The sequence below is a fragment of the Pan troglodytes genome, chromosome 10, assembly GCF_028858775.2.
Source record: "Pan troglodytes isolate AG18354 chromosome 10, NHGRI_mPanTro3-v2.0_pri, whole genome shotgun sequence".
Taxonomy (NCBI): domain Eukaryota; kingdom Metazoa; phylum Chordata; class Mammalia; order Primates; family Hominidae; genus Pan; species Pan troglodytes.
Genome location: NC_072408.2, coordinates 18,160,943 through 18,180,711, shown reverse-complemented (window position 1 = coordinate 18,180,711; position 19,769 = coordinate 18,160,943). Strand labels below are relative to the sequence as shown.

The 19,769-nt window shown below is 35.4% G+C and overlaps 1 protein-coding gene and 1 pseudogene across 1 annotated transcript in view; both read left to right on the top strand.

Moving 5' to 3' along the window:
- The first annotated feature begins 1,211 nt into the window (after nt 1–1,211).
- Nucleotides 1,212–19,769, top strand: part of LOC739490 (taste receptor type 2 member 46) — a 101,925-nt gene continuing 83,367 nt past the window's right edge. The window contains exon 1 of the mRNA XM_063786345.1: nt 1,212–5,811. Within this exon, the coding sequence (XP_063642415.1) occupies nt 2,793–3,722 (930 nt within the window). The 5' untranslated portion in view covers nt 1,212–2,792 and the 3' untranslated portion in view covers nt 3,723–5,811. The remainder of the gene's footprint in view (nt 5,812–19,769) is intronic.
- Nucleotides 5,820–19,755, top strand: LOC134807551 (taste receptor type 2 member 19-like; annotated as a pseudogene).

The window sequence follows — 19,769 nt, the reverse complement described above, 5'->3', positions numbered from 1 at the left end:
TATTTTTTTCAGATAATAGAAAAATTATTATTATTATCAGTATTATTCTATGTGGAGTTGGAGTCTCAATCTGGTGTCCAGGCTGGAGTTCAGTGGTAGGATCAGGGCTTACTGCAGTCTGGAACTCCCGGGCTCAAACCATCCTCCCACCTCAGCCTTGTGAGTAGCTTCCTTATGCCTGGCTTTTTCATTTATTGTAGACACAGTTTCGCTGTGTTGCACAGTCTGGTCTTGAACTCCTGGGTGTTCCTGACTCAGCCTTACCAAATGTTGAGATTATGGGTGTGAGCCACCCTGCCTTGCCAATAAAGGGACTTTTTGAAACTATTAAATTGAATATGCAAGAAGGAATACAAATTAATGAAGTGGTAAATATGTGCATAATTCTAAATGAATGTTTACTGCATAAAATAATAATGTCTTGTTGGGGTAATTATATAATTGATAAGATATATGCAAATGGCAAAAAATAGAATGGAGGTAAAGCTGACAGGAGTACATTTAGTTAAATTATCTTTTAAACTTTTCTATGTCTATGAGGATATTTTGCACAATGACCCTGTAATTCTACTCAAAGGTATATATACAGAGGAATTGCATCAAATGATATATGAAAGAATGCTCTAGTAGAATTATTCGTAACTGTTCAAAAAAGAAGCTGGCCAAATGTATATTAAGGATAGATCAATCATTACAGTAAATCCACACAATGGAACAATATAGAGAAGTGAAAAAAAATCACATGTACTTGCAACTATGTGACTAAATTTCAGAAACACAATGTTGAGTCCAAGAAGCCACAAACAAGAAGAACATGTAGGATTGCACCTACACGCAGTGCAAAGCAGGCCAGACCAAGCGATGGAGTTTAGGGTTGCATACCTAGTTGGTAAAGTATAAAGAAAATTAAGGAAATAATCACCATAAATTTTGGATATCGCTTATATCAGGAGGTATGAAGAAATGTTTAGGGACTTGGGAAGTGGCATGGAGGTGGACCTAGGTTGTGTTTGGTGTTCCTTGTCTTGCCTGCATCATGGTTATTTGAATGTTTATGATACACTGCGGTATTTCCCATTTTTGTTTTGGTTCATTTCTAAGTGTGCATTATAATTTTAATGTAAAATGTTTAATTAGGAGATATGTCTCAGAAATTATTATTATTCATCTCATTATATACTGATGGCAATAATAAACTATTTGTATACATTCTTATACAACTCTAAGGGAGTTGAAGTGAGCACTTTCTTATTTAGTTGCAACGTGAGGAAATTTGAGATGATGTTATCCTCCAACCCCAGAACTTTTCCAATGGATTTCTTCTAGCCTTAATTATCGACCTCACAAGAACAAACCTTTGCAATTTCCCATCTATTTTTTCTTTTGGCTGCTGAATTCCTGACACAACAAGGTTGTACATATTTCCCACACTCTTGGTTTAGCAGAGTTGATTTATCAGTTATGTTTTTCTGCAAGAGAAAACCCTCCAAACTACATTAGATATTTATATCTCATATGTTGTTGGATTTCATTTTTTTAAAGCTTGGTTTGGTGAATGGCTCTGTTTATTTGAAATGGACCAAATTCTGAATCTTGGTAGTAGTTAGAGTTTGGACAATTTGGTCTGGATCAGGTGGGGGCAATCTGACTTCATTAGTTTCTCACTCTCCTTCTGGGAACAGTGTACTAGCCAGGTGATATTCTTATGGTAAATGGAAAGAGGAAGAATCCCCAGTATGGAAGCCATCTGAAATCTCTATGCAAAGTGTAGTAATTTTCTGTTTATCAAAGCAAGTTAAATGGTTGTACTCCAAGTTCAGGGGCAAGGTAGTCAGTCTTCTCAGTGATGGCAGGATACTGCAAGACTATATATCAAAGGGTCGGGTACTCAGGAATTCTTATACAATTGCTAAATGTTTTGTATAGTAATAAATATTTAAACATTAGTCTTGAGAGAAACTTTACCAAAGGCCTAAGAATTAGAGATATGTTTGATAAATAAATATTATTCATGAGCTGAAAGCCGTGAGTGGGAAAATAGGACTAACTTCACCTAGACAACCTCCTGGAAACTCCTTTTTTTATTTTGGAACTTATGAGAAAATAATTTGTTCCATTCGTGAGTGGTGTGCACATGTGTGTGTTTGTGTGTGTATTTATGAGCTTGTGAATAATGAAGTTATACAAAAGTATTAGCAGCAACCAGATTCTGAGGTTCTCCAGAAAATCTTAGATATTTTTGATAAAAGCAGTTTGGATTCTGTGTATTTAAATCTGTCATTTAGAAAAGTCCATATAGGTGATGAACTTAATTATGACCAAGCTCCTTTTAAGAATTTAGACATTTACTATATGATCTCTCTATTGGGTTATAAAACTTCCCTAACAACTGAAGTCACTAAAAACAAATGATGGAGAGGTTACACAAGGAAAAATTGCAAACACTGAAAGTGAATATGTCCTTGTTTGCATACTAGCAAATGAGAATTCAGGTTTCATGTCAACTTTAGTATGAATAATTCCAGCCTATAACAAGAACAGACAGTGAATGAATGGGTTAATTTGAGTTGTTTTGAAAATAAGAATATTTTCCATAAAGACAGCATTGAACTTACCCATTAGCATGCCATGGTGATTTCTGGCTTGACATTGGTAACAACAATTAAAAGTAAAAAGAATCACAGCACATTCACAAATCAGGTGCATATAGAATTTAAGGTCAGGATATTCAAGCAATCACAACCAGTGATATTACACCAGCATTTTAAAAATTTCTTTTTGTCTGTTCAGACATGATAACTTTTCTGCCCATCATTTTTTCCATTCTAATAGTGGTTACATTTGTGATTGGAAATTTTGCTAATGGCTTCATAGCATTGGCAAATTCCATTGAGTGGTTCAAGAGACAAAAGATCTCTTTTGCTGACCAAATTCTCACTGCTCTGGCAGTCTCCAGAGTTGGTTTACTCTGGGTATTATTATTAAATTGGTATGCAACTGAGTTGAATCCAGCTTTTTACAGTATAGAAGTAAGAATTACTGCTTATAATCTCTGGGCAGTAATCAACCATTTCAGCAACTGGCTTGCTACTAGCCTCAGCATATTTTATTTGCTCAAGATTGCCAATTTCTCCAACCTTATTTTTCTTCGCTTAAAGAGGAGAGTTAAGAGTGTTGTTCTGGTGATACTATTGGGGCCTTTGCTATTTTTGGTTTGTCATCTTTTTGTGATAAACATGAATCAGATTATATGGACAAAAGAATATGAAGGAAACATGACTTGGAAGATCAAATTGAGGAGTGCAATGTACCTTTCAAATACAACGGTAACCATCCTAGCAAACTTAGTTCCCTTCACTCTGACCCTGATATCTTTTCTGCTGTTAATCTGTTCTCTGTGTAAACATCTCAAGAAGATGCAGCTCCATGGCAAAGGATCTCAAGATCCCAGCATGAAGGTCCACATAAAAGCTTTGCAAACTGTGACCTCCTTCCTCTTGTTATGTGCCATTTACTTTCTGTCCATAATCATGTCAGTTTGGAGTTTTGAGAGTCTGGAAAACAAACCTGTCTTCATGTTCTGCGAAGCTATTACATTCAGCTATCCTTCAACCCACCCATTCATCCTGATTTGGGGAAACAAGAAGCTAAAGCAGACTTTTCTTTCAGTTTTGCGGCATGTGAGGTACTGGGTGAAAGGAGAGAAGCCTTCATCTCCATAGATTCACAAGAGCGGCATTGTGTATCTTCTAGCAGAAAACAAACTGGTGTTATATGAAACATTTTATATTTCTTACTGTGTTTTCTGTAATGTATGTATATGAATAACTTTCAAGCATGTACCTAGAAAAGTCTTTTACCTAACGTTAGTCTAAAAAAGTGCGTATGTATATATATGTATTTTTGTGTGTATGTGTGTATGAAAAACAAAAGAACATTGACAGTGACATACTCTTTTTTGTTTTTTCACACAAACTGCCAAATTATACAAAATATGACAAAAATTCTTAAGACTTATGAATCCATACCTATTTCATTTATGTATTTTATATTTCATTTGAATAATTTATTATCTATATTTATAATTATTAAGAACTATCAGCTTATCTCAGGAAAGACATTGCTGTTTTCTATTGTTATTTGAACCACACAAATATACCACAGTGTGCTTCGAATTCATTGTTTGAACCTGTAACTTTTTGGATGGTAAGGTCATTCAATTCTAAATCAATAATAAGGATGTGTCTTTGAGGTTTTATTCCATTATGAATTCCTATTTTATGTTTAGTAAAAAGCAATCAGAATTATTGATAGAAAACAATGCACACAATAAAATTTGAGTGACAAGCATATGTAGAGTAAGTTTCAACTATGTCTACCATAAACAGTACTGAGTAATATTAGATTTAATACAAGCATGTGAATAGCTTAGAAAACAATCTCTTCTATAATAGGGATGAAAAATCATGATTGTGATCTTGATTGCTATTATCAGTTTCCATATGTAGTTAGAAAAGTCATTTCTTCCAGCTTTTGGATTAAAGAAAAACTTTTTTTTTGAAGTTGAGAGGTGATGTAAACTATTTTAGTATTTTTTTCTAAAGCACTTTTAGGCCCCTGAATTGTTAATTATACCCTTACCTTCCATTTATAAAATTCCTTCTAAACTTCAGGTAACAGAACCCAAATCTTCCTTATTCTAAAAAAAAACTATCAATGTAAAAATAGTATAGAAATTATGGAAAATAAATCAATGAAATTTTTGTAAATGTTAAAATGGCATCTATGAAATCTATGTTTTAATTATAGGATGTGCTTTACAGTTATAATTTTGTTGTCAATGATGAAATGAAAGTGGTTGACATATTCATTAATAGGAAGTTCTATTATGAGATGGAAATGTACAGTCTTGTTCACAGCTAAATTCTACATGACTGTATTAATTTTGGTGTTATGAAATTTTAAAAATGTGATTTAAACCTTAAGATAAATCATCCCCACATGTGATTTATGTGTTTTTTTAAAATCATGTATCTTCCTCAGTACAATGTAAGAACTGTAAAATCAGATCAGAGATGATCTCATCTCTGTCTTGCTTTCTGTTGAATGTAAGATCAGAGAGGAAGATGATCTCATCTCTTTCTTGCTTTCTGTTGACTCCCAGGACCTAGAACCCAGCAACAAGAATAGATGGTCAAAAATGATATTTTAATGAACAAATAAATGGGTGGATAAAATGGGTAAGTTGATGTGGTAAACCAATGAAAGGGAAACTCATCACAAAATCTGCAGTTGCATGAATTCCCCTGTTCTGGTCTCAGGTTAAGGTTACAGGCTTATCCAAGCAGAATCCTTCCACAGAGGAAAAGTTTGGCTATTCCACAATTTTAGGGGAAATATAACAATAATATAGTCTTGATGCAGCTGTATCAGGTGTCTGAATTGGAGACAAGGTAGAACATCAAAATTAGATGGCGCCTATTACAATATTTTTAGAAAGCGTATAGACAACCTTGGTCTATTTGAATATGTATTTTTTTCTATTGTGAATTATATATTTGTATTATGATATTTTCTAGTTGATTATTATTTAAACAAAAATGGCATTTCATTTTAAAAATTGAGTTAGTAACCAGCTACTTTACTAAAATGTTTTTTATGTATTACCTGTTATTAAGGTGATGACATTTATTTAGAAATCAAGTTCAAGACAAAAATGGCAAGGATATGTGGAAATTGAGACAGGAACAAATGTGAAACAATGTGTGGTGATGTCTGGTATGACTCTGCTGGCAGCCACTTCACAATGAGGTGAGAGAGACAGCATGACGGTCATCAGATGCGTGCACTTGGCTCCCAGCACTTTTCCAGAAGGGCTACAAGGGGAAACCACAGCCGGCATTAGTCCAGGGATGAGAGAGAGGAGGGAGAATGGAGAATGTATCTGCTCAGTTGTCTTCTGTATTTGATTTCCCATTGGCCATTGTTTCCCTGAGGCAGAACTACCATCTCTGCTGTTCTGCCTTCCATCATCCAGTCCCTAGGTGGAGGTTGTGAAAGTCAGACCTCATGCCCACAGTGTGGTGTTCCATTCAAGTCCCAAATGGAAGGATGATCTGGATCAGGCAAGGTGCTGGCCAGGGGAATAGGAGATAGTGAAGGGAATCTAAGAAAGCACATGTCTGTGTCCAATACCACCACTCTTTGTGCCGCTCAGATGTACTCATGCCCTCCAGTGATGGCTGGCTTTATGAGCATATGACTTGCACAGTTGCACAGAGGATACTCCTCTGCTGAAGAGGGAATGGTCTTGCACTAATTCCATAGGGATTTGCTCTCCCCTCTCCCACAGGCTTGTCAGAGACGTGCACAGAGTCCTATAATGCCCACTATGTATGCCTCTAACAGCTTTGAATTCTGCTGGATCATCTGGCTCAGTGGCCATAGCAGTTTGGATCAGAACCTATATCTGCTGTAGAGCCCTCTTTTGTTCTGGGCTCCATTTGAGACCAGTAGCCTATAGAAACTTCATTAATGAGTCAGAGCGATATTCTCAAATGTGGAATATGTTGGCTCCAAAATCCCAGTAGGCCCCCAAAACATTGTGTCTCTTTTGTAGTGATAGGAAATAGAGAGAGAGAGCAACATGCCGTTTACTTTTAAAAAGATTGTTTTGACATGTGGACTAGGGACACTGAAAACCTTAAAACATCACCTATGTTGTCAGTCCTTGAATCTTCACATATCTCTTTTCTCCTGGTATTTTACTTCCATTCAATGTTATAGTATTTTACAATATTAAGAATCTTGCCTCTTCCTGTTTATTATACCAAATAATATATAATTATTATTTGAGACAGGGTCTCATTCTGTCCATGAGGCTGGAGTGCAGTGGCAGGATCATAGCTCATTGCAGCCTCAACCTTCTGGGCTCAGTTGATTCTCCCTCCTCGGCATTGCTAGCAGCTGGGACTGCAGGGACACACCACCTTGCCTGGCTAATTTTGGTATTTTTTGTAGGGCTGGGATTTCACCATGTTACCCAGGCTGGTTTCAAACTCCTGAGCCCAAGTCAGCCTCCTAAAGTGCTGGAATTACAATCATGTGCCACAGGGCCCGGGCTGTAATATTATTAATATATTAAATTAGCATGATGTTTTTTTAGAAAATGTAAATTAAACAGAGAACAGAAGTGACATAGTCCTGACATAAAACAGTGAAGCAGTGCTATTATTCTTACAATACAAGGCAAATTGTCTTGATTTTCCCTCATAAAGGGTGTAGATTAACAAATATTCACCAAATGACGAGCCCCGTAAAAAGTGCCAGAAGCTATGCTCTGCTCTGTGAAGACAGTACATCCTAGAAAGCATTTGTGAGTGTTGATTGAAGTTTATGGTAATCTGCACTCATTGTATAATCCATCTGGTTTTGGTAGAGGCCAGATAGGTTAAGTGAATCGGGTTATAGAAAGGACTACCATCCCCTGTAACTTGCAAGTGTTTTGTCATGGCAGTGACCAGTTCCATTCCTTAGGGAATGCGGTTATTATATATTATACATTGGGTTGCCAGCAGTGGAGAATTTCAGAGGCTTCAACTTGGTCCTGCTATAATAATGTCCCTTACTCTACAGTTCATGAAGAATGTGAAAGTCCTGCCAGCTGCCATACGTATCCAGTTCAATTACACATTCAGGAAGAGGTAGTAACTACAAACTGATTAGATCCACCTTGGGATGGACATGATACGAAGCTCTAGGTAGCATCTGACCTTCAAAACCTCCCCCTGCAGGCTGGATGTGATGGCTCATGCCTGTAGTCTTAGTAGTTTGGGAGGCCAAGGTGGGAGGATCCCTTGAGAGCAGGAGTTCCCTTCGCAACATATAGAAACTCCATGTCTACAAAAAATTGAAAAATTAGCTGGCGTGGTGCTGCATGCCTATAGTTCCAAATACTTGGGAAACTGAGGCAGGAGGATTGCTTGAGCCCAGGGTTTCAAGGCTGTAGTGGGCTATGATCCTGCCACTGTACTCCAGCTTGGGTAACAGAGGGAGACTCTGTCTAAGAAGAAAAAAAAAAAAAGTGAAAGTTCTTACTGGTGTCTTAAATATCAAGTAAAACAGGTTCAAATCAATAATTAACAATCTTTGGTTCCTGTCTATAGCAAAAAGGTAAAATGGAAAGCAGTTATACAAATAGTATGTTAACTCATAAGAAAACTAGCCAAAGACAGATTTATTATCATCTGCTTTTTTTGTTGTTGTTTTCTTGAGACGGAGTCTAGCTCTGTCTCCCAGGCTGGTGTGCAGTGGTGTGATCTCGACTAACTACAACCTCCACCTCCTGGGTTCAAATGATTCTTTTGGTGCAGCCATCTGAGTACCTGGGATTACAGACGGGCACCACCACACCTGGCTAATTTTTGCATTTCTAGTGGATATAGGGTTTCACCATGTTGGCCATGCTGGTCTTGAAGTCCTAACCTCAGGTGATCCACCTGCCTCAGCCTCCCAAATTGCTGGGAGCCACGGGCCTGGCCAATCATCTGCTTTTTATAGGTGATAATACTGAGGCAGGGGGTAGTTGTAAAATGGAGTCTCAGATCATAGCTATACCAAGCAGGGAATCTGGTTTCCTGTCCTGGCAGTCTGACTCCAAGATCCCCTCTTAGAAACCATCATACTGTAAAAACTGAAAAGAAATAAAAATCCAAGATTGGAGACTGATTTTAACATCTATTCATCTAAACCATTAAGTAATCAAAAATGAATTAAATAGAGGAAAATACAACTGACTATTCATACACAGAGAAGTGTAGACTCTTCAATGGAAAACATGTTTTTTAAGTGCCCAAGGAATAGTTATAAAATTGCTGAGTATTTTAATTAAACAACTAATATTGAAGTATTAGGCTCAAGAGAATAATTTAGTCAAAGTCCTAAATATGAGAGGCTAAGTTTGATAAAGATTGAAAATGTACTGAAAAGCCCAAGTAAGAAAATTATTTTTTCATTTTAGAAATTATAGGACAATAATATTTCCCAACTATGAGGTGTGTGTATGTGTGTGTGTGAATGTGTTTGTGTTAATGAGCTTGTTAACAATAAGTTATACAAAATTATTATTTGGCAGCAACCAGATTTTTAGGAATATTGGCCTTCCTGGGCTTCCCAAGAAAACCTTGGATGCTTTTGATAGGAAAAGTTGGGACTCACTAAATCTGGCACAGAAAAGGTGAATCAACAGTGGTCATGATTCTAGTTTTGACCAAGCTACATATAACAGTATAGGCATCCGATGTATGATTTATGTATTAGGTTAGAAAATTTCCCTTACAACTGCCATTGCTCAACACAAATTATAGAGAGGTTAAACAAGGAATAAATGGCAAAATGATGAATAAGAATATGACCTGATTTGCATGCTGGCAAATGAGAATTCAGCTTTTACTTCAACATCAGTATGAAACATTTTATCTTATAACAAGGTCACAGCATTTGAATAGGAGTTAATTTGAGCTGTTTTGGAAATTATCATGTTTTCCATTAAGACAGCCTTGAACTCATTCAGTAGCATGGCCCGGTGCATTCCTGCTTGACATTAGTCAGAGAATTTAAAAGGAACAAGAACATTACTGCACAATCAGAAATCAGGTGCACATAGAAATTAAGGTCAGGACCTTAAAGGGAATATTGCCCATTGATATTAGGCCTGCCTTAAAAAAATTCAGACATGGTATGTTTACTACTCATCATTATTATCCATAACAGTAATGGTAGAATTTGTATTTTCCCATAGCCACCTTCATTACACTTATATACTGATTTGATATTTCAACATATTATTTTCTTTGGGTCCTTTTAAGTAGTTGTTAAACAATGCTGAAAGTTGCCTTACAGTATGCTGTTAACTAATCAGATTTTCTCAAAGTCATTTGGCATAATATTTGGTTAAGAGAAGTATGTCTAGTATAATTACAGGTGTTCATAACAAAAGAGCACTTAAAACTTTAAAAAATATTAGAAAAACGAATAAAGGAAAATGAATACATATATAAAATATATAATTCATTATTAATAAATGTGCATAAAATCACACTCATAGAATTTAAAAAGAGTAACAATTTTTGAATTAAGGATACATTCTAAATTATAATAGAAAAAGGCTTATAAAATGTTAGTTTTAATAATACTTTATGTAAATATTATTGAGTTTCCTGCTTCATACATGTCCCTGCAAAGGACATGATCTCATCCTTTTTTATGGTTGCATAGTATTCTATGGTGTATATGTGCCACATTTTCTTTAGCCAATCTATCATTGATGGACATTTGGGTTGGATCCCAGTCTTCACTATTGTGAATAGTGCCGCAGTGAACATACGTGTGCATGTGTCTTTATAGTAGCATGCTATTTAATCCTTTGTGTAGATAGCCAGTATTGGAATCACTGGGTCAAATGGTATTTCTAGCTCTAGATCCTTGAGGAATCACCACACTGTCTTTCATAATGGTTGAAGTAATTTACACTCCCACCAACAGTGTAAAGCGTTCCTATTTCTCCACATCCTCTCCAGCATCTGTTGTTTCCTGGCTTTTTAATGATCGCCATTCTAACTGGCATGACATAGTATTTCATTGTGGTTTTGATTTGTATTTCTCTGATCACCAGTGATGATGAGCATTTTTTCATGTGTCTGTTGGCTGCATAAATGTCTTCTTTCGAGAAGTGTCTGTTCATATCCTTTGCCCACTTTTTGATGGGATTTTTTTTATTGTAAATTTGTTTAAGTTCTTTGTAGATTCTGGATATTAGCCCTTTGTCAGATGTGTAGATTGAAAAATTTTCTCCCATCCTGTAGGTTGCCTGCTCACTCTGATGGTAGTTTCTTTTGCCATGCAGAAGCTCTTCAGTTTAATTAGATCCAATTTGTCTATTTTGGCTTTTGCTGCCAGTGCTTTTGGTATTTTCGTCCTCAAGGCCTTGCCTATGTCTATGTCCTGATCTTTCATATCACTGAGTTTTAATAGCTAAAGTTAAGAAGTCTCTCAAATTTCCATCAGTGATAAAATGTATAAATAAATTATGGCACACTTGTACAATAGAACACTATACAGCAATCAAAATGAACCAACTAGAGAGACAAGTTTACAAAGAATATAAATAAAAAGGAAAATGAACATATTTGGACAACATCGATATGAGAGGAATTACTAAAATTGAAAAAAGATTCAGTATAATTCCATTTACATAAAGTTTACAAAAAATATTTTTAATAAATTACAATTTATTACATTGGTGGCGAAATTCTAAAGTGAGACATGTGAGTGATTATCATAACAATTGGGATAGTAGGGATGGAGGAAACAAAAGGGAAATGATATCAACAGGAAGGCATATATGGGGAGTGTCTGGATTGCTGGCAAATTCTACTTTATGACCAAGATGTGATAACATGACTCTTAATGCCATAATTTTTTAATTTACTGTACATTTAGGCTTTATTACTTTATAAATATGCTTCACAATAATGAAAATATTTAAAAATCAAATCATATAATAAATAAATGAATAAAAAATAGGCTGAAAAAACATATTCTTATAGACATCATGATAATTAGAGTTTTGCTGAATAAAGAAGAATAGAGCATTATGGTAGTAAGAAATCCAAGATAAAATTTTAAACTTTTCTTTAAATATTTTAAAAAGTAAGAGATAAGCAGGAAGTCTACCTCCACATTCTTAATGTTAGTTTTACTATGAAACATCAGATTCTGGCCGGGTGCGGTGGCTCATGCCTGCAATCCCAGCACTTTGGGAGGCCAAGTTGGGTGGATCACGAGGTCAGGAGATGGAGACCATCCTGGCTAACACGGTGAAACACCCTCTCTACTAAAAATACAAAAAATAAGCCAGGCGTGATGGCAGGCGCCTGTAGTCCCAGCTACTCCGGAGGTTGAGGCAAGAGAATGGCATGAACCTGGGAGATGGAGCTTGCAGTGAGGCGGAGCTTGCAGTGAGGCGGAGCTTGCAGTGAGGCGGAGCTTGCAGTGAGGCGGAGCTTGCAGTGAGGCAGAGCTTGCAGTGAGCCGAGATCTCGCCACTGCACTCCAGCCTGGGTGACACAGCAAGACTCCGTCTCAAAAAAAAAAAAAAAAGAAACATCAGATTCTGAGCATCTGTATTACACTAGACACCTTTTTTTCTTATTTCCAATTTCATTATTTATAACATTTCAAAGTGGCAGAAATTAGTGAATTTCCAATAAATTATAGTAATATAGATATTAAATACACAGGACAATTTTTATAAATTTATCTCTAAATGAAATAATTATGCCCATTTTTACCATTCAAAGATTATACCATGCATGTGTACACATATGTGAGGAAAAATATTTTGATAGTACAAAGTTTTTGAATATTAGAGAAGAATTAGTAGAAAGATAATTTTGTTGAGGCATAAAGCATATTTAGTGTAACTACTTTGACTGCTGTAATAAAATCACCCAGATTTCGTGACAGTAGCTGAGATTAAAAATAAGCAGTAGAGAGAATTTCACTTGTTAATAATGCTATTAAAAGATGAAGCTTATACACTTTATAATTGCACAGAGTATTTGTGTAAGTTCATATGAAAGTGGAATAAAATTAAACAGCCAAAAAGAGAGTATTCTTTGCTAGAGGTCACTTTTGGGGTAATTTTTAGAATGTGGTAAAAGAAAAAATATCTTGCAAATCATTAGAAATATGTTGGTTTTGTGTTACTCTTGATCAAATACTATGTGAGGGTATTTGTCTAGGCCTGATTCTGAGAATAATATAAGAATCGAGCCAGGCACCATGGCTCATGGTTGTAATCCCAGCACTTTGGAAGTTGAGACTGGTGGATCACCTGAGGTCAGGAGTTCCAGACCAGCCTGGCCAATATAGTGAAACCCACTGTCTACTAAAAATACAAAAATTAGCTGGATGTGATGGACAGCACCTGTAATCCCAGCTACTTGGGAGGCTGAGGCAGGAGAATCAATTGAACCTTGGAGGCGGAGGTTGCAGTTAGCTGAGATTGTGCCATTGCACTGCAGCCTGGGTGACAAGAGCGAAACTCCATCTCACACACACACACACACACACAATGTAAAGCCATGAGGATGAATAATAATGTTCTCCCACCACCCTTAACTCTAGTGCTTTGAAAAGAAGACTCAAATCACAGTTATTTAGTAACATTCTCCCTTTCAGGTGACATCATCATCATTATTATCATCATCTACATTTACATCTGTCTTATTAAATGATTTATTTCTGAAATATTTACATACATAATTTGGGTAACGTCTATGTAATTTCCAAGAGATATCATTGTGGGAAAGTTACATTAGTAAACAGCAAAGTTCATGTCAGGCTGAATACATTGAGATTTAGAAAGTTAAGTGTAGTGTAGTGTAGTTTAAAATACATTGCTTAAGAAAACAATTATAGATGATATTAAACTAATCCAAGGAACACTATAAAAAATTTTGATTTTAGTATAAATAAAATTGCTTAGTAAGAAAAATAAATAAACCATTTCATGATCAAGCTCTTATTTCTAAAGAGAGGATTTTAGGGCTAAATAAATCAAACAGAAGTAAGCTCTCCCCCACATCTTGTCTATATCATTTGGATAATGATGTAATTCAAAGGCACAGAGCACCTTTTCAACAACATAAGCAAAGTGAAAATTATGTCATGGAATACAATGATGTATCTGTGGTTAATGAACTATATTTTATCTATTGCAATGATATTTTGAAATCCAGTGCTGCTCTTTGAGTTCCCTTTGAGCAGAGTTTGTGGTGGGGACCCAGCAACAGACAAGCTAATATCCAAAAAAAGCTACTCACATCAACTTAATTTCCAGTTTCTTTCAAATTGAAGGTAAATTCTAACACAAAGCTTTTATTCTATTCTCTGACTAAAGTGTTGGGAAAAGAAGAAAATTGTTACCGTTTTCATTTCTAACATACTAAAACAAAAAACAAAAAATCAAAAAAATCAGAAACATTTTTAAAAAGAACAGAGTGTTAAGAGTAGTTTGTTCAGTTTTCCTATAGAAAATAATGTTCAGAAAGAGAATAAAAGATTATTCTGAACACTAAAACAATCAGACTAAAAAAATGAAATATCAGTACTGAGAATCCAATAGAAAGAGTCAACCAGTTAGAGCACTAGAAGAGATAATTAGGGAATTAGAAGATAGCTACACAGAATGAAGCATAGAGAGAAAGAAATGGAAAATGCAAGGCTAGAGGGTAACACATTGATGCTATCATCAAAACACCTAACATACATGTAGAGTTCTGTAAGATTAGAGGAGAGAAAATAGAGCGAGAGAAATGTTGCAGGGATTTTTCCAAAAGTGAAAATGTATCCCAGCATATATCTTTAGTAATCACAAACTTCAGGCATGATAACTAAAATCAAGTTAACAAAAAATAATACAGGACACCAAAGACCAGTAGAAAATCTGAAAAGTAGCTAAAGGTAGAAGATAGAGTATGTTCATAAGAACTGCATTCTAAATACAACCTGATTTTAACAGAAAATATGGAAGGAGGAATTCAATGGAATCATGTCTTCAGTGTGTTTCCAAAGAGTAGTAGACCTTCATAAACAGAAATTGAAAATGATATTTTTCAGATATAATAAAAATTACTGAAAATACAAAGTTGAACATGCAAGGAGCAATAAAAATTAATGACAAAAAATAAGTGTGTAATTCTAAATAAATGTTGACTGTATAAAACAATATTGTCTTGTTGGATTAAATGTATAATTGATAAGATATATGCAAATAGCAATAAAGAGACTGGAGATAAAGGTGACAGGAATAAATTTAGTCAAACTGTGTTTTGGGCTTTTCTATGTCTGTGAGGAGAATTTGAATGTCATAATCAAGGACCCTGTAATTCTACACCCAGCTATATATATGCAAAGGAATTGTAGCAAATGATATGTGAAAGAATGCTCATTGTAGAATTATTCTAACAGCTCAGAAAAGAAGCTGCCCATATGTACATCAAATAAGGATGAATAAATAATTACAATAAAATCATAAAATGGAAAAACATAGAGAAGTGAAAAGAAATGAATCACATGAACAGGCAGTTATGTGATTACATTTCAGATCCATAATGTTGAGCACAGGAAGCCATGAATACGAACATATAGGATTGTATCTATACAGAGTTCCAAGCAGACCAAACCAAGCTATTGAGTTTAGGGTTGCATACCTAGTTGGTAAAGTATAAAGAAAAATTTTAAAAAATGATCATCATAAATTATGGATGTTGCGTATTACAGGAGGTGTGAAGAAAGGTGTAGAGGGATGGAAACACATTGAGGTAAACCTAGGCTGTTAGCAACATTCCATGTCTTGCCCTACATGATGGTTACATGAGTGTTTATGACATATTGCTATGTTTTCCATTTTTGTTTTGGCTCATTTCTAAGTGTGCAGTCTAGTTATAATATAAAAATTATTAATCAGAAGAAATGTTCCATGAAAATTATTATTACTCTGCTCATTATATACCAAAGGGAAAAATGCACTGTTTGTATACATTCATGTACAGCTCTAAAAGATTTTAATTAGAAAATTTTTGATTTTAGTTGTAACTATTGAAAATTTGACAAGATGTTTCCTGCCAACCCCAGATTTTTCAGTAGATATTTCTTCTAGTTTTAATTATCTACTTCATGTGATAAAACATTGACATTTTCCATCTATTTTTCCCTTGGATCCTGAATTCCTGACACAACAGGGGTGGACATGTTTCCCACACGCTTGGCTTAGCAGAATACCTATATCACTTAAGTTTTTCTGCAAGAGAAAATCCTCCAAAACTGCATTAGATATTTGTGTCTCATATGTCTTTGGATTTCATTTTTGTCAGCTAGGTTTGGTGGATGGCTGTGGTGATTGGAGATGGGCCACATTCTGCATCTTGAAGCTACTTTGGCTGATTTAGGCTGGATAAGGCAGTGGCATTCTGACTCCATTAGTTTCTCATTCTTCTTCTGGGAACAGTGTACTCACCAGATGATGTTCTCATGGTGAATGGAAAAGAGCAAGAAACTCCAATATGGAAACCGTCTTAAATCTCTGTGTAAAGTCTACTAATTTGCTGTTCACTGAAGCAAATTACATGAGTGAATTCAGAGTCCAAGTTCCAGGTAGTCACCCTGCCTGTGGTGGGAGGATACTGCAGGATTATATGACAAAGTTTAGGGTACTTAGAAATATTTGCAAAATTGCTGACTGTTTTAATTAAATAATTAATATTTAAACAAAAAACAGACTTGAGAATAAATTTACCAAAGGCCTATGTTGGGCACAGGCCCCCAAATCTGGCCGTAAACTGGCCCCAGTAAACTGGCCATAAACAAAATCTCTGCAGCACTGTGACATGTTCGTGATGGCCATGACACCCATGCTGAAGGTTGTGGGTTTACCAGAATGAGGGCAAGGAACACCTGGCCCACCCAGGGCAGGAAACCACTTAAGGGTATTCCTGAGCCACAAACAATAGCATGAGCGATCTGCACCTTAAGGACATATTCCTGCTGCAGATAACTCGCCAGACCCATCCCTTTGTTTCAGCCCATCCCATTGTTTCCCCTGAAGAATACTTTCAGTTAATCTATAATCTATAGAAACAATGCTTATCACTGGCTTACTGTCAGTAAATATGTAGGTAAATCTCTGTTTGGGGCTCTCAGCTCTGAAGGCTGTGAGACCCCTGATTTCCCACTCCGCACACTATATTTCTGTGTGTGTCTTAATTCCTCTGGCGCCACAGGATTAGGGTCTCCACAACCGAGCTGGTCTTGGCAGGCCCAAGCATGAGAAACATGTTTGATAAATATTATTCATTGTCTGACAACCCTGAGTGGAATATGACTAATTCCACCTAGATGACCTCCTGGGGAAACTCGTTTTCCAATTGGGGATTTATAAGAAAATAATTCATTGCATCTGCTAAGTGTGTGAGTGCATGTGTGTCTATGTATTGAGGAGCTTATTAACAATGATGTCATATAAATGTATTGGTTATCAGAAACCAGATTTTAAGGTGTATTGGCCTCCCAGGACTTTCCAAAATAATCTTAGATGATATTGATAAAAGGTTTAGATTCTGGTATTAAACAAACCATATTGGTATTATCCTAGTTATGACCAAGCTCCTTAAACAATTTAAACCTGTACTGTATGATATGTGTATTGGGTTTTAAAATTTCCCTATGTAGCAACTGACGATGCTGGACACAAATTATGGAGAGGTTAGCAAGGAAAACAATTGCAAAACAATTTTAAAAATGCCTTTATTTGCATACTAACACATGAGAATTTACTTTTCACTTCATCCTCAATATAAAATATTTCAGCATATAGTAAGACAGACAGTGTATGAAGAGGAGTGAATTTGAGCTGTTTTGAGAATAAGAATATTTTCTATTTCTATAAAGACAGCTTTGAATTCATCCATTAGCATATGATGGTGCTTTCCTGTTGAAATTAGTCATGAATTTAAAGGCAGAAAATGTTACTGCACATTTAAAAGTCAAGTGTTTATCGACATTAAGGTCTGGATATTAAGGGAATCACAACCAGTGTTATTAAGGCTGCATTTTTTCTTTCCTTTCATTTGTTCAAACATGATATGTTTTCTGCTCATCATTTTATCAATTCTGGTAGTGTTTGCATTTGTTCTTGGAAATGTTGCCAGTGGCTTCATAGCTCTAGTAGGTGTCATTGAGTGGGTTAAGACACAAAAGATCTCATCAGCTGACCAAATTTCTCACTGATCTGGTGGTGTCCAGAATTGGTTTACTCTGGGTCATATTATTACATTGGTATGCAACTGTGTTTAATTTGGCTTCATATAGATTAGAAGTAAGAATTTTTGGTTCTAATGTCTCAGCAATAACCAAGCATTTCAGCATCTGGGTGTTACTAGCCTCAGCATATTTCATTTGCTCAAGACTGCCAATTTCTCCAACCTTATTTTTCTCCACCTAAAGAAGAGGATTAAGAATGTTGGTTTGGTGATACTGTTGGGGCCCTTGGTATTTTTCATTTGTAATCTTGCTCTGATAACCACGGGTGAGAGTGTGTGGACAAAAGAATATGAAGGAAATTTGTCTTGGATGATCAAATTGAGGAATGCAATACAGCTTTCAAACTTGACTGTAACCATGCCAGCAAACGTCACACCCTTCACTCTGACACTAATATCTTTTCTGCTGTTAATCTATTCTCCATGTAAACATGTCAAGAAGATGCAGCTCCATGGCAAAGGATCTCAAGATCTCAGCACTAAGGTGCTCATAAAAGCTTTGCAAACTGTGATCTCCTTCCTTATGTTATTTGCCATTTACTTTCTGTGTCTAATCACATCAACTTGGAATCCTAGGACTCAGCAGAGCAAACTTGTATTCCTGCTTTACCAAACTCTTGCAATCATGTATCCTTTGTTCCACTCATTCATCCTGACTATGGGAAGTAGGAAGCCAAAACAGACCTTTCTTTCAGCTTTGTGACAGGTGAAATGCTGAGTGAAAGGACAGAAACCCTCAACTCCATAGATTCACAAAGGGAGCATTGTGTATCTTTTAGCTGAAAACAAACTGACGGTATCTGGAACATTTTATATTTCCATTCGTTTTTCCTTAGTGTATATATTTGAGTAATTTCAAAACAGATACCTAGAAAAGTCATATATCTATCTATCTATCTATCTATCTATCTATCTATCTATACACACACACACACATATATGTGTGTGGGTATATGTGTGCATGTGTATGAATAACAACATTGACCACAAATTATGAAGCCGAGTATATTTCACATATATATGTAGGTATATTTTATGATAGTTCATCCTATGGTATTTCATGTGAAGAATTTATTACCTCTATTTATAATTAGGAACTTACAGCTTTTATCAGGAAATCATTGTTGTTTTCCATTGTAATTTGTACCACATATATGTACTTAACTATCATTGTTTGAACCTCTAATTTTTTGGATGGTAAAAACATTCAATTCTAAATTAATGATGAGAATGGATCTTTGGGGTAGGTTTTATTTCATTATGAATTCTTATTTTATATTTATTATAAGGCAAATAGAATGGTTGTTAGCTAATGATGCACACAATAAAATTTGAGTGACAAACATACGTACATAAGTAGAGTAAATTTTGTATGTGTATACCAAAAACTGTTCTAAAGGATACTGGATTTAATAGTAGTATGTGAATAGATTAGAAAAAAATCATTTCTATAATAGGAATGAAGATACATGATCATGATACTTTCAGTGCTGTTATAATTTTTTAATGTGTAGTTAGAAAAGTTGTTTCTTCCACTTTTCGAATTAAAGAAAACCTTTTTTTTTTTAAATTGACATCTGATGTTAAGTATTTCCATTTATTTTGCTTAGCCACCTCTGAGCCCTTGAATTTCCAATTTTCCCTTTGTCTCCCATTCTTAATATTTCTCAAAAAAATTCAATTATTCCCTCTCTTAAAATAAACTCAATGTAAACAGGGTATATAAACTATGGATCACAATTGAATGAAACATTCTGCAAATATTGAAAATTATCTGTCTAATCTATATATTGATGATAGGAAATGTATTAATCATATGTTTTATTGTGGGTGGGCAGTGAGCTGAGGCTCCTCAAGCATCTCTTTCTATTTTTATTTTGTTTCTTG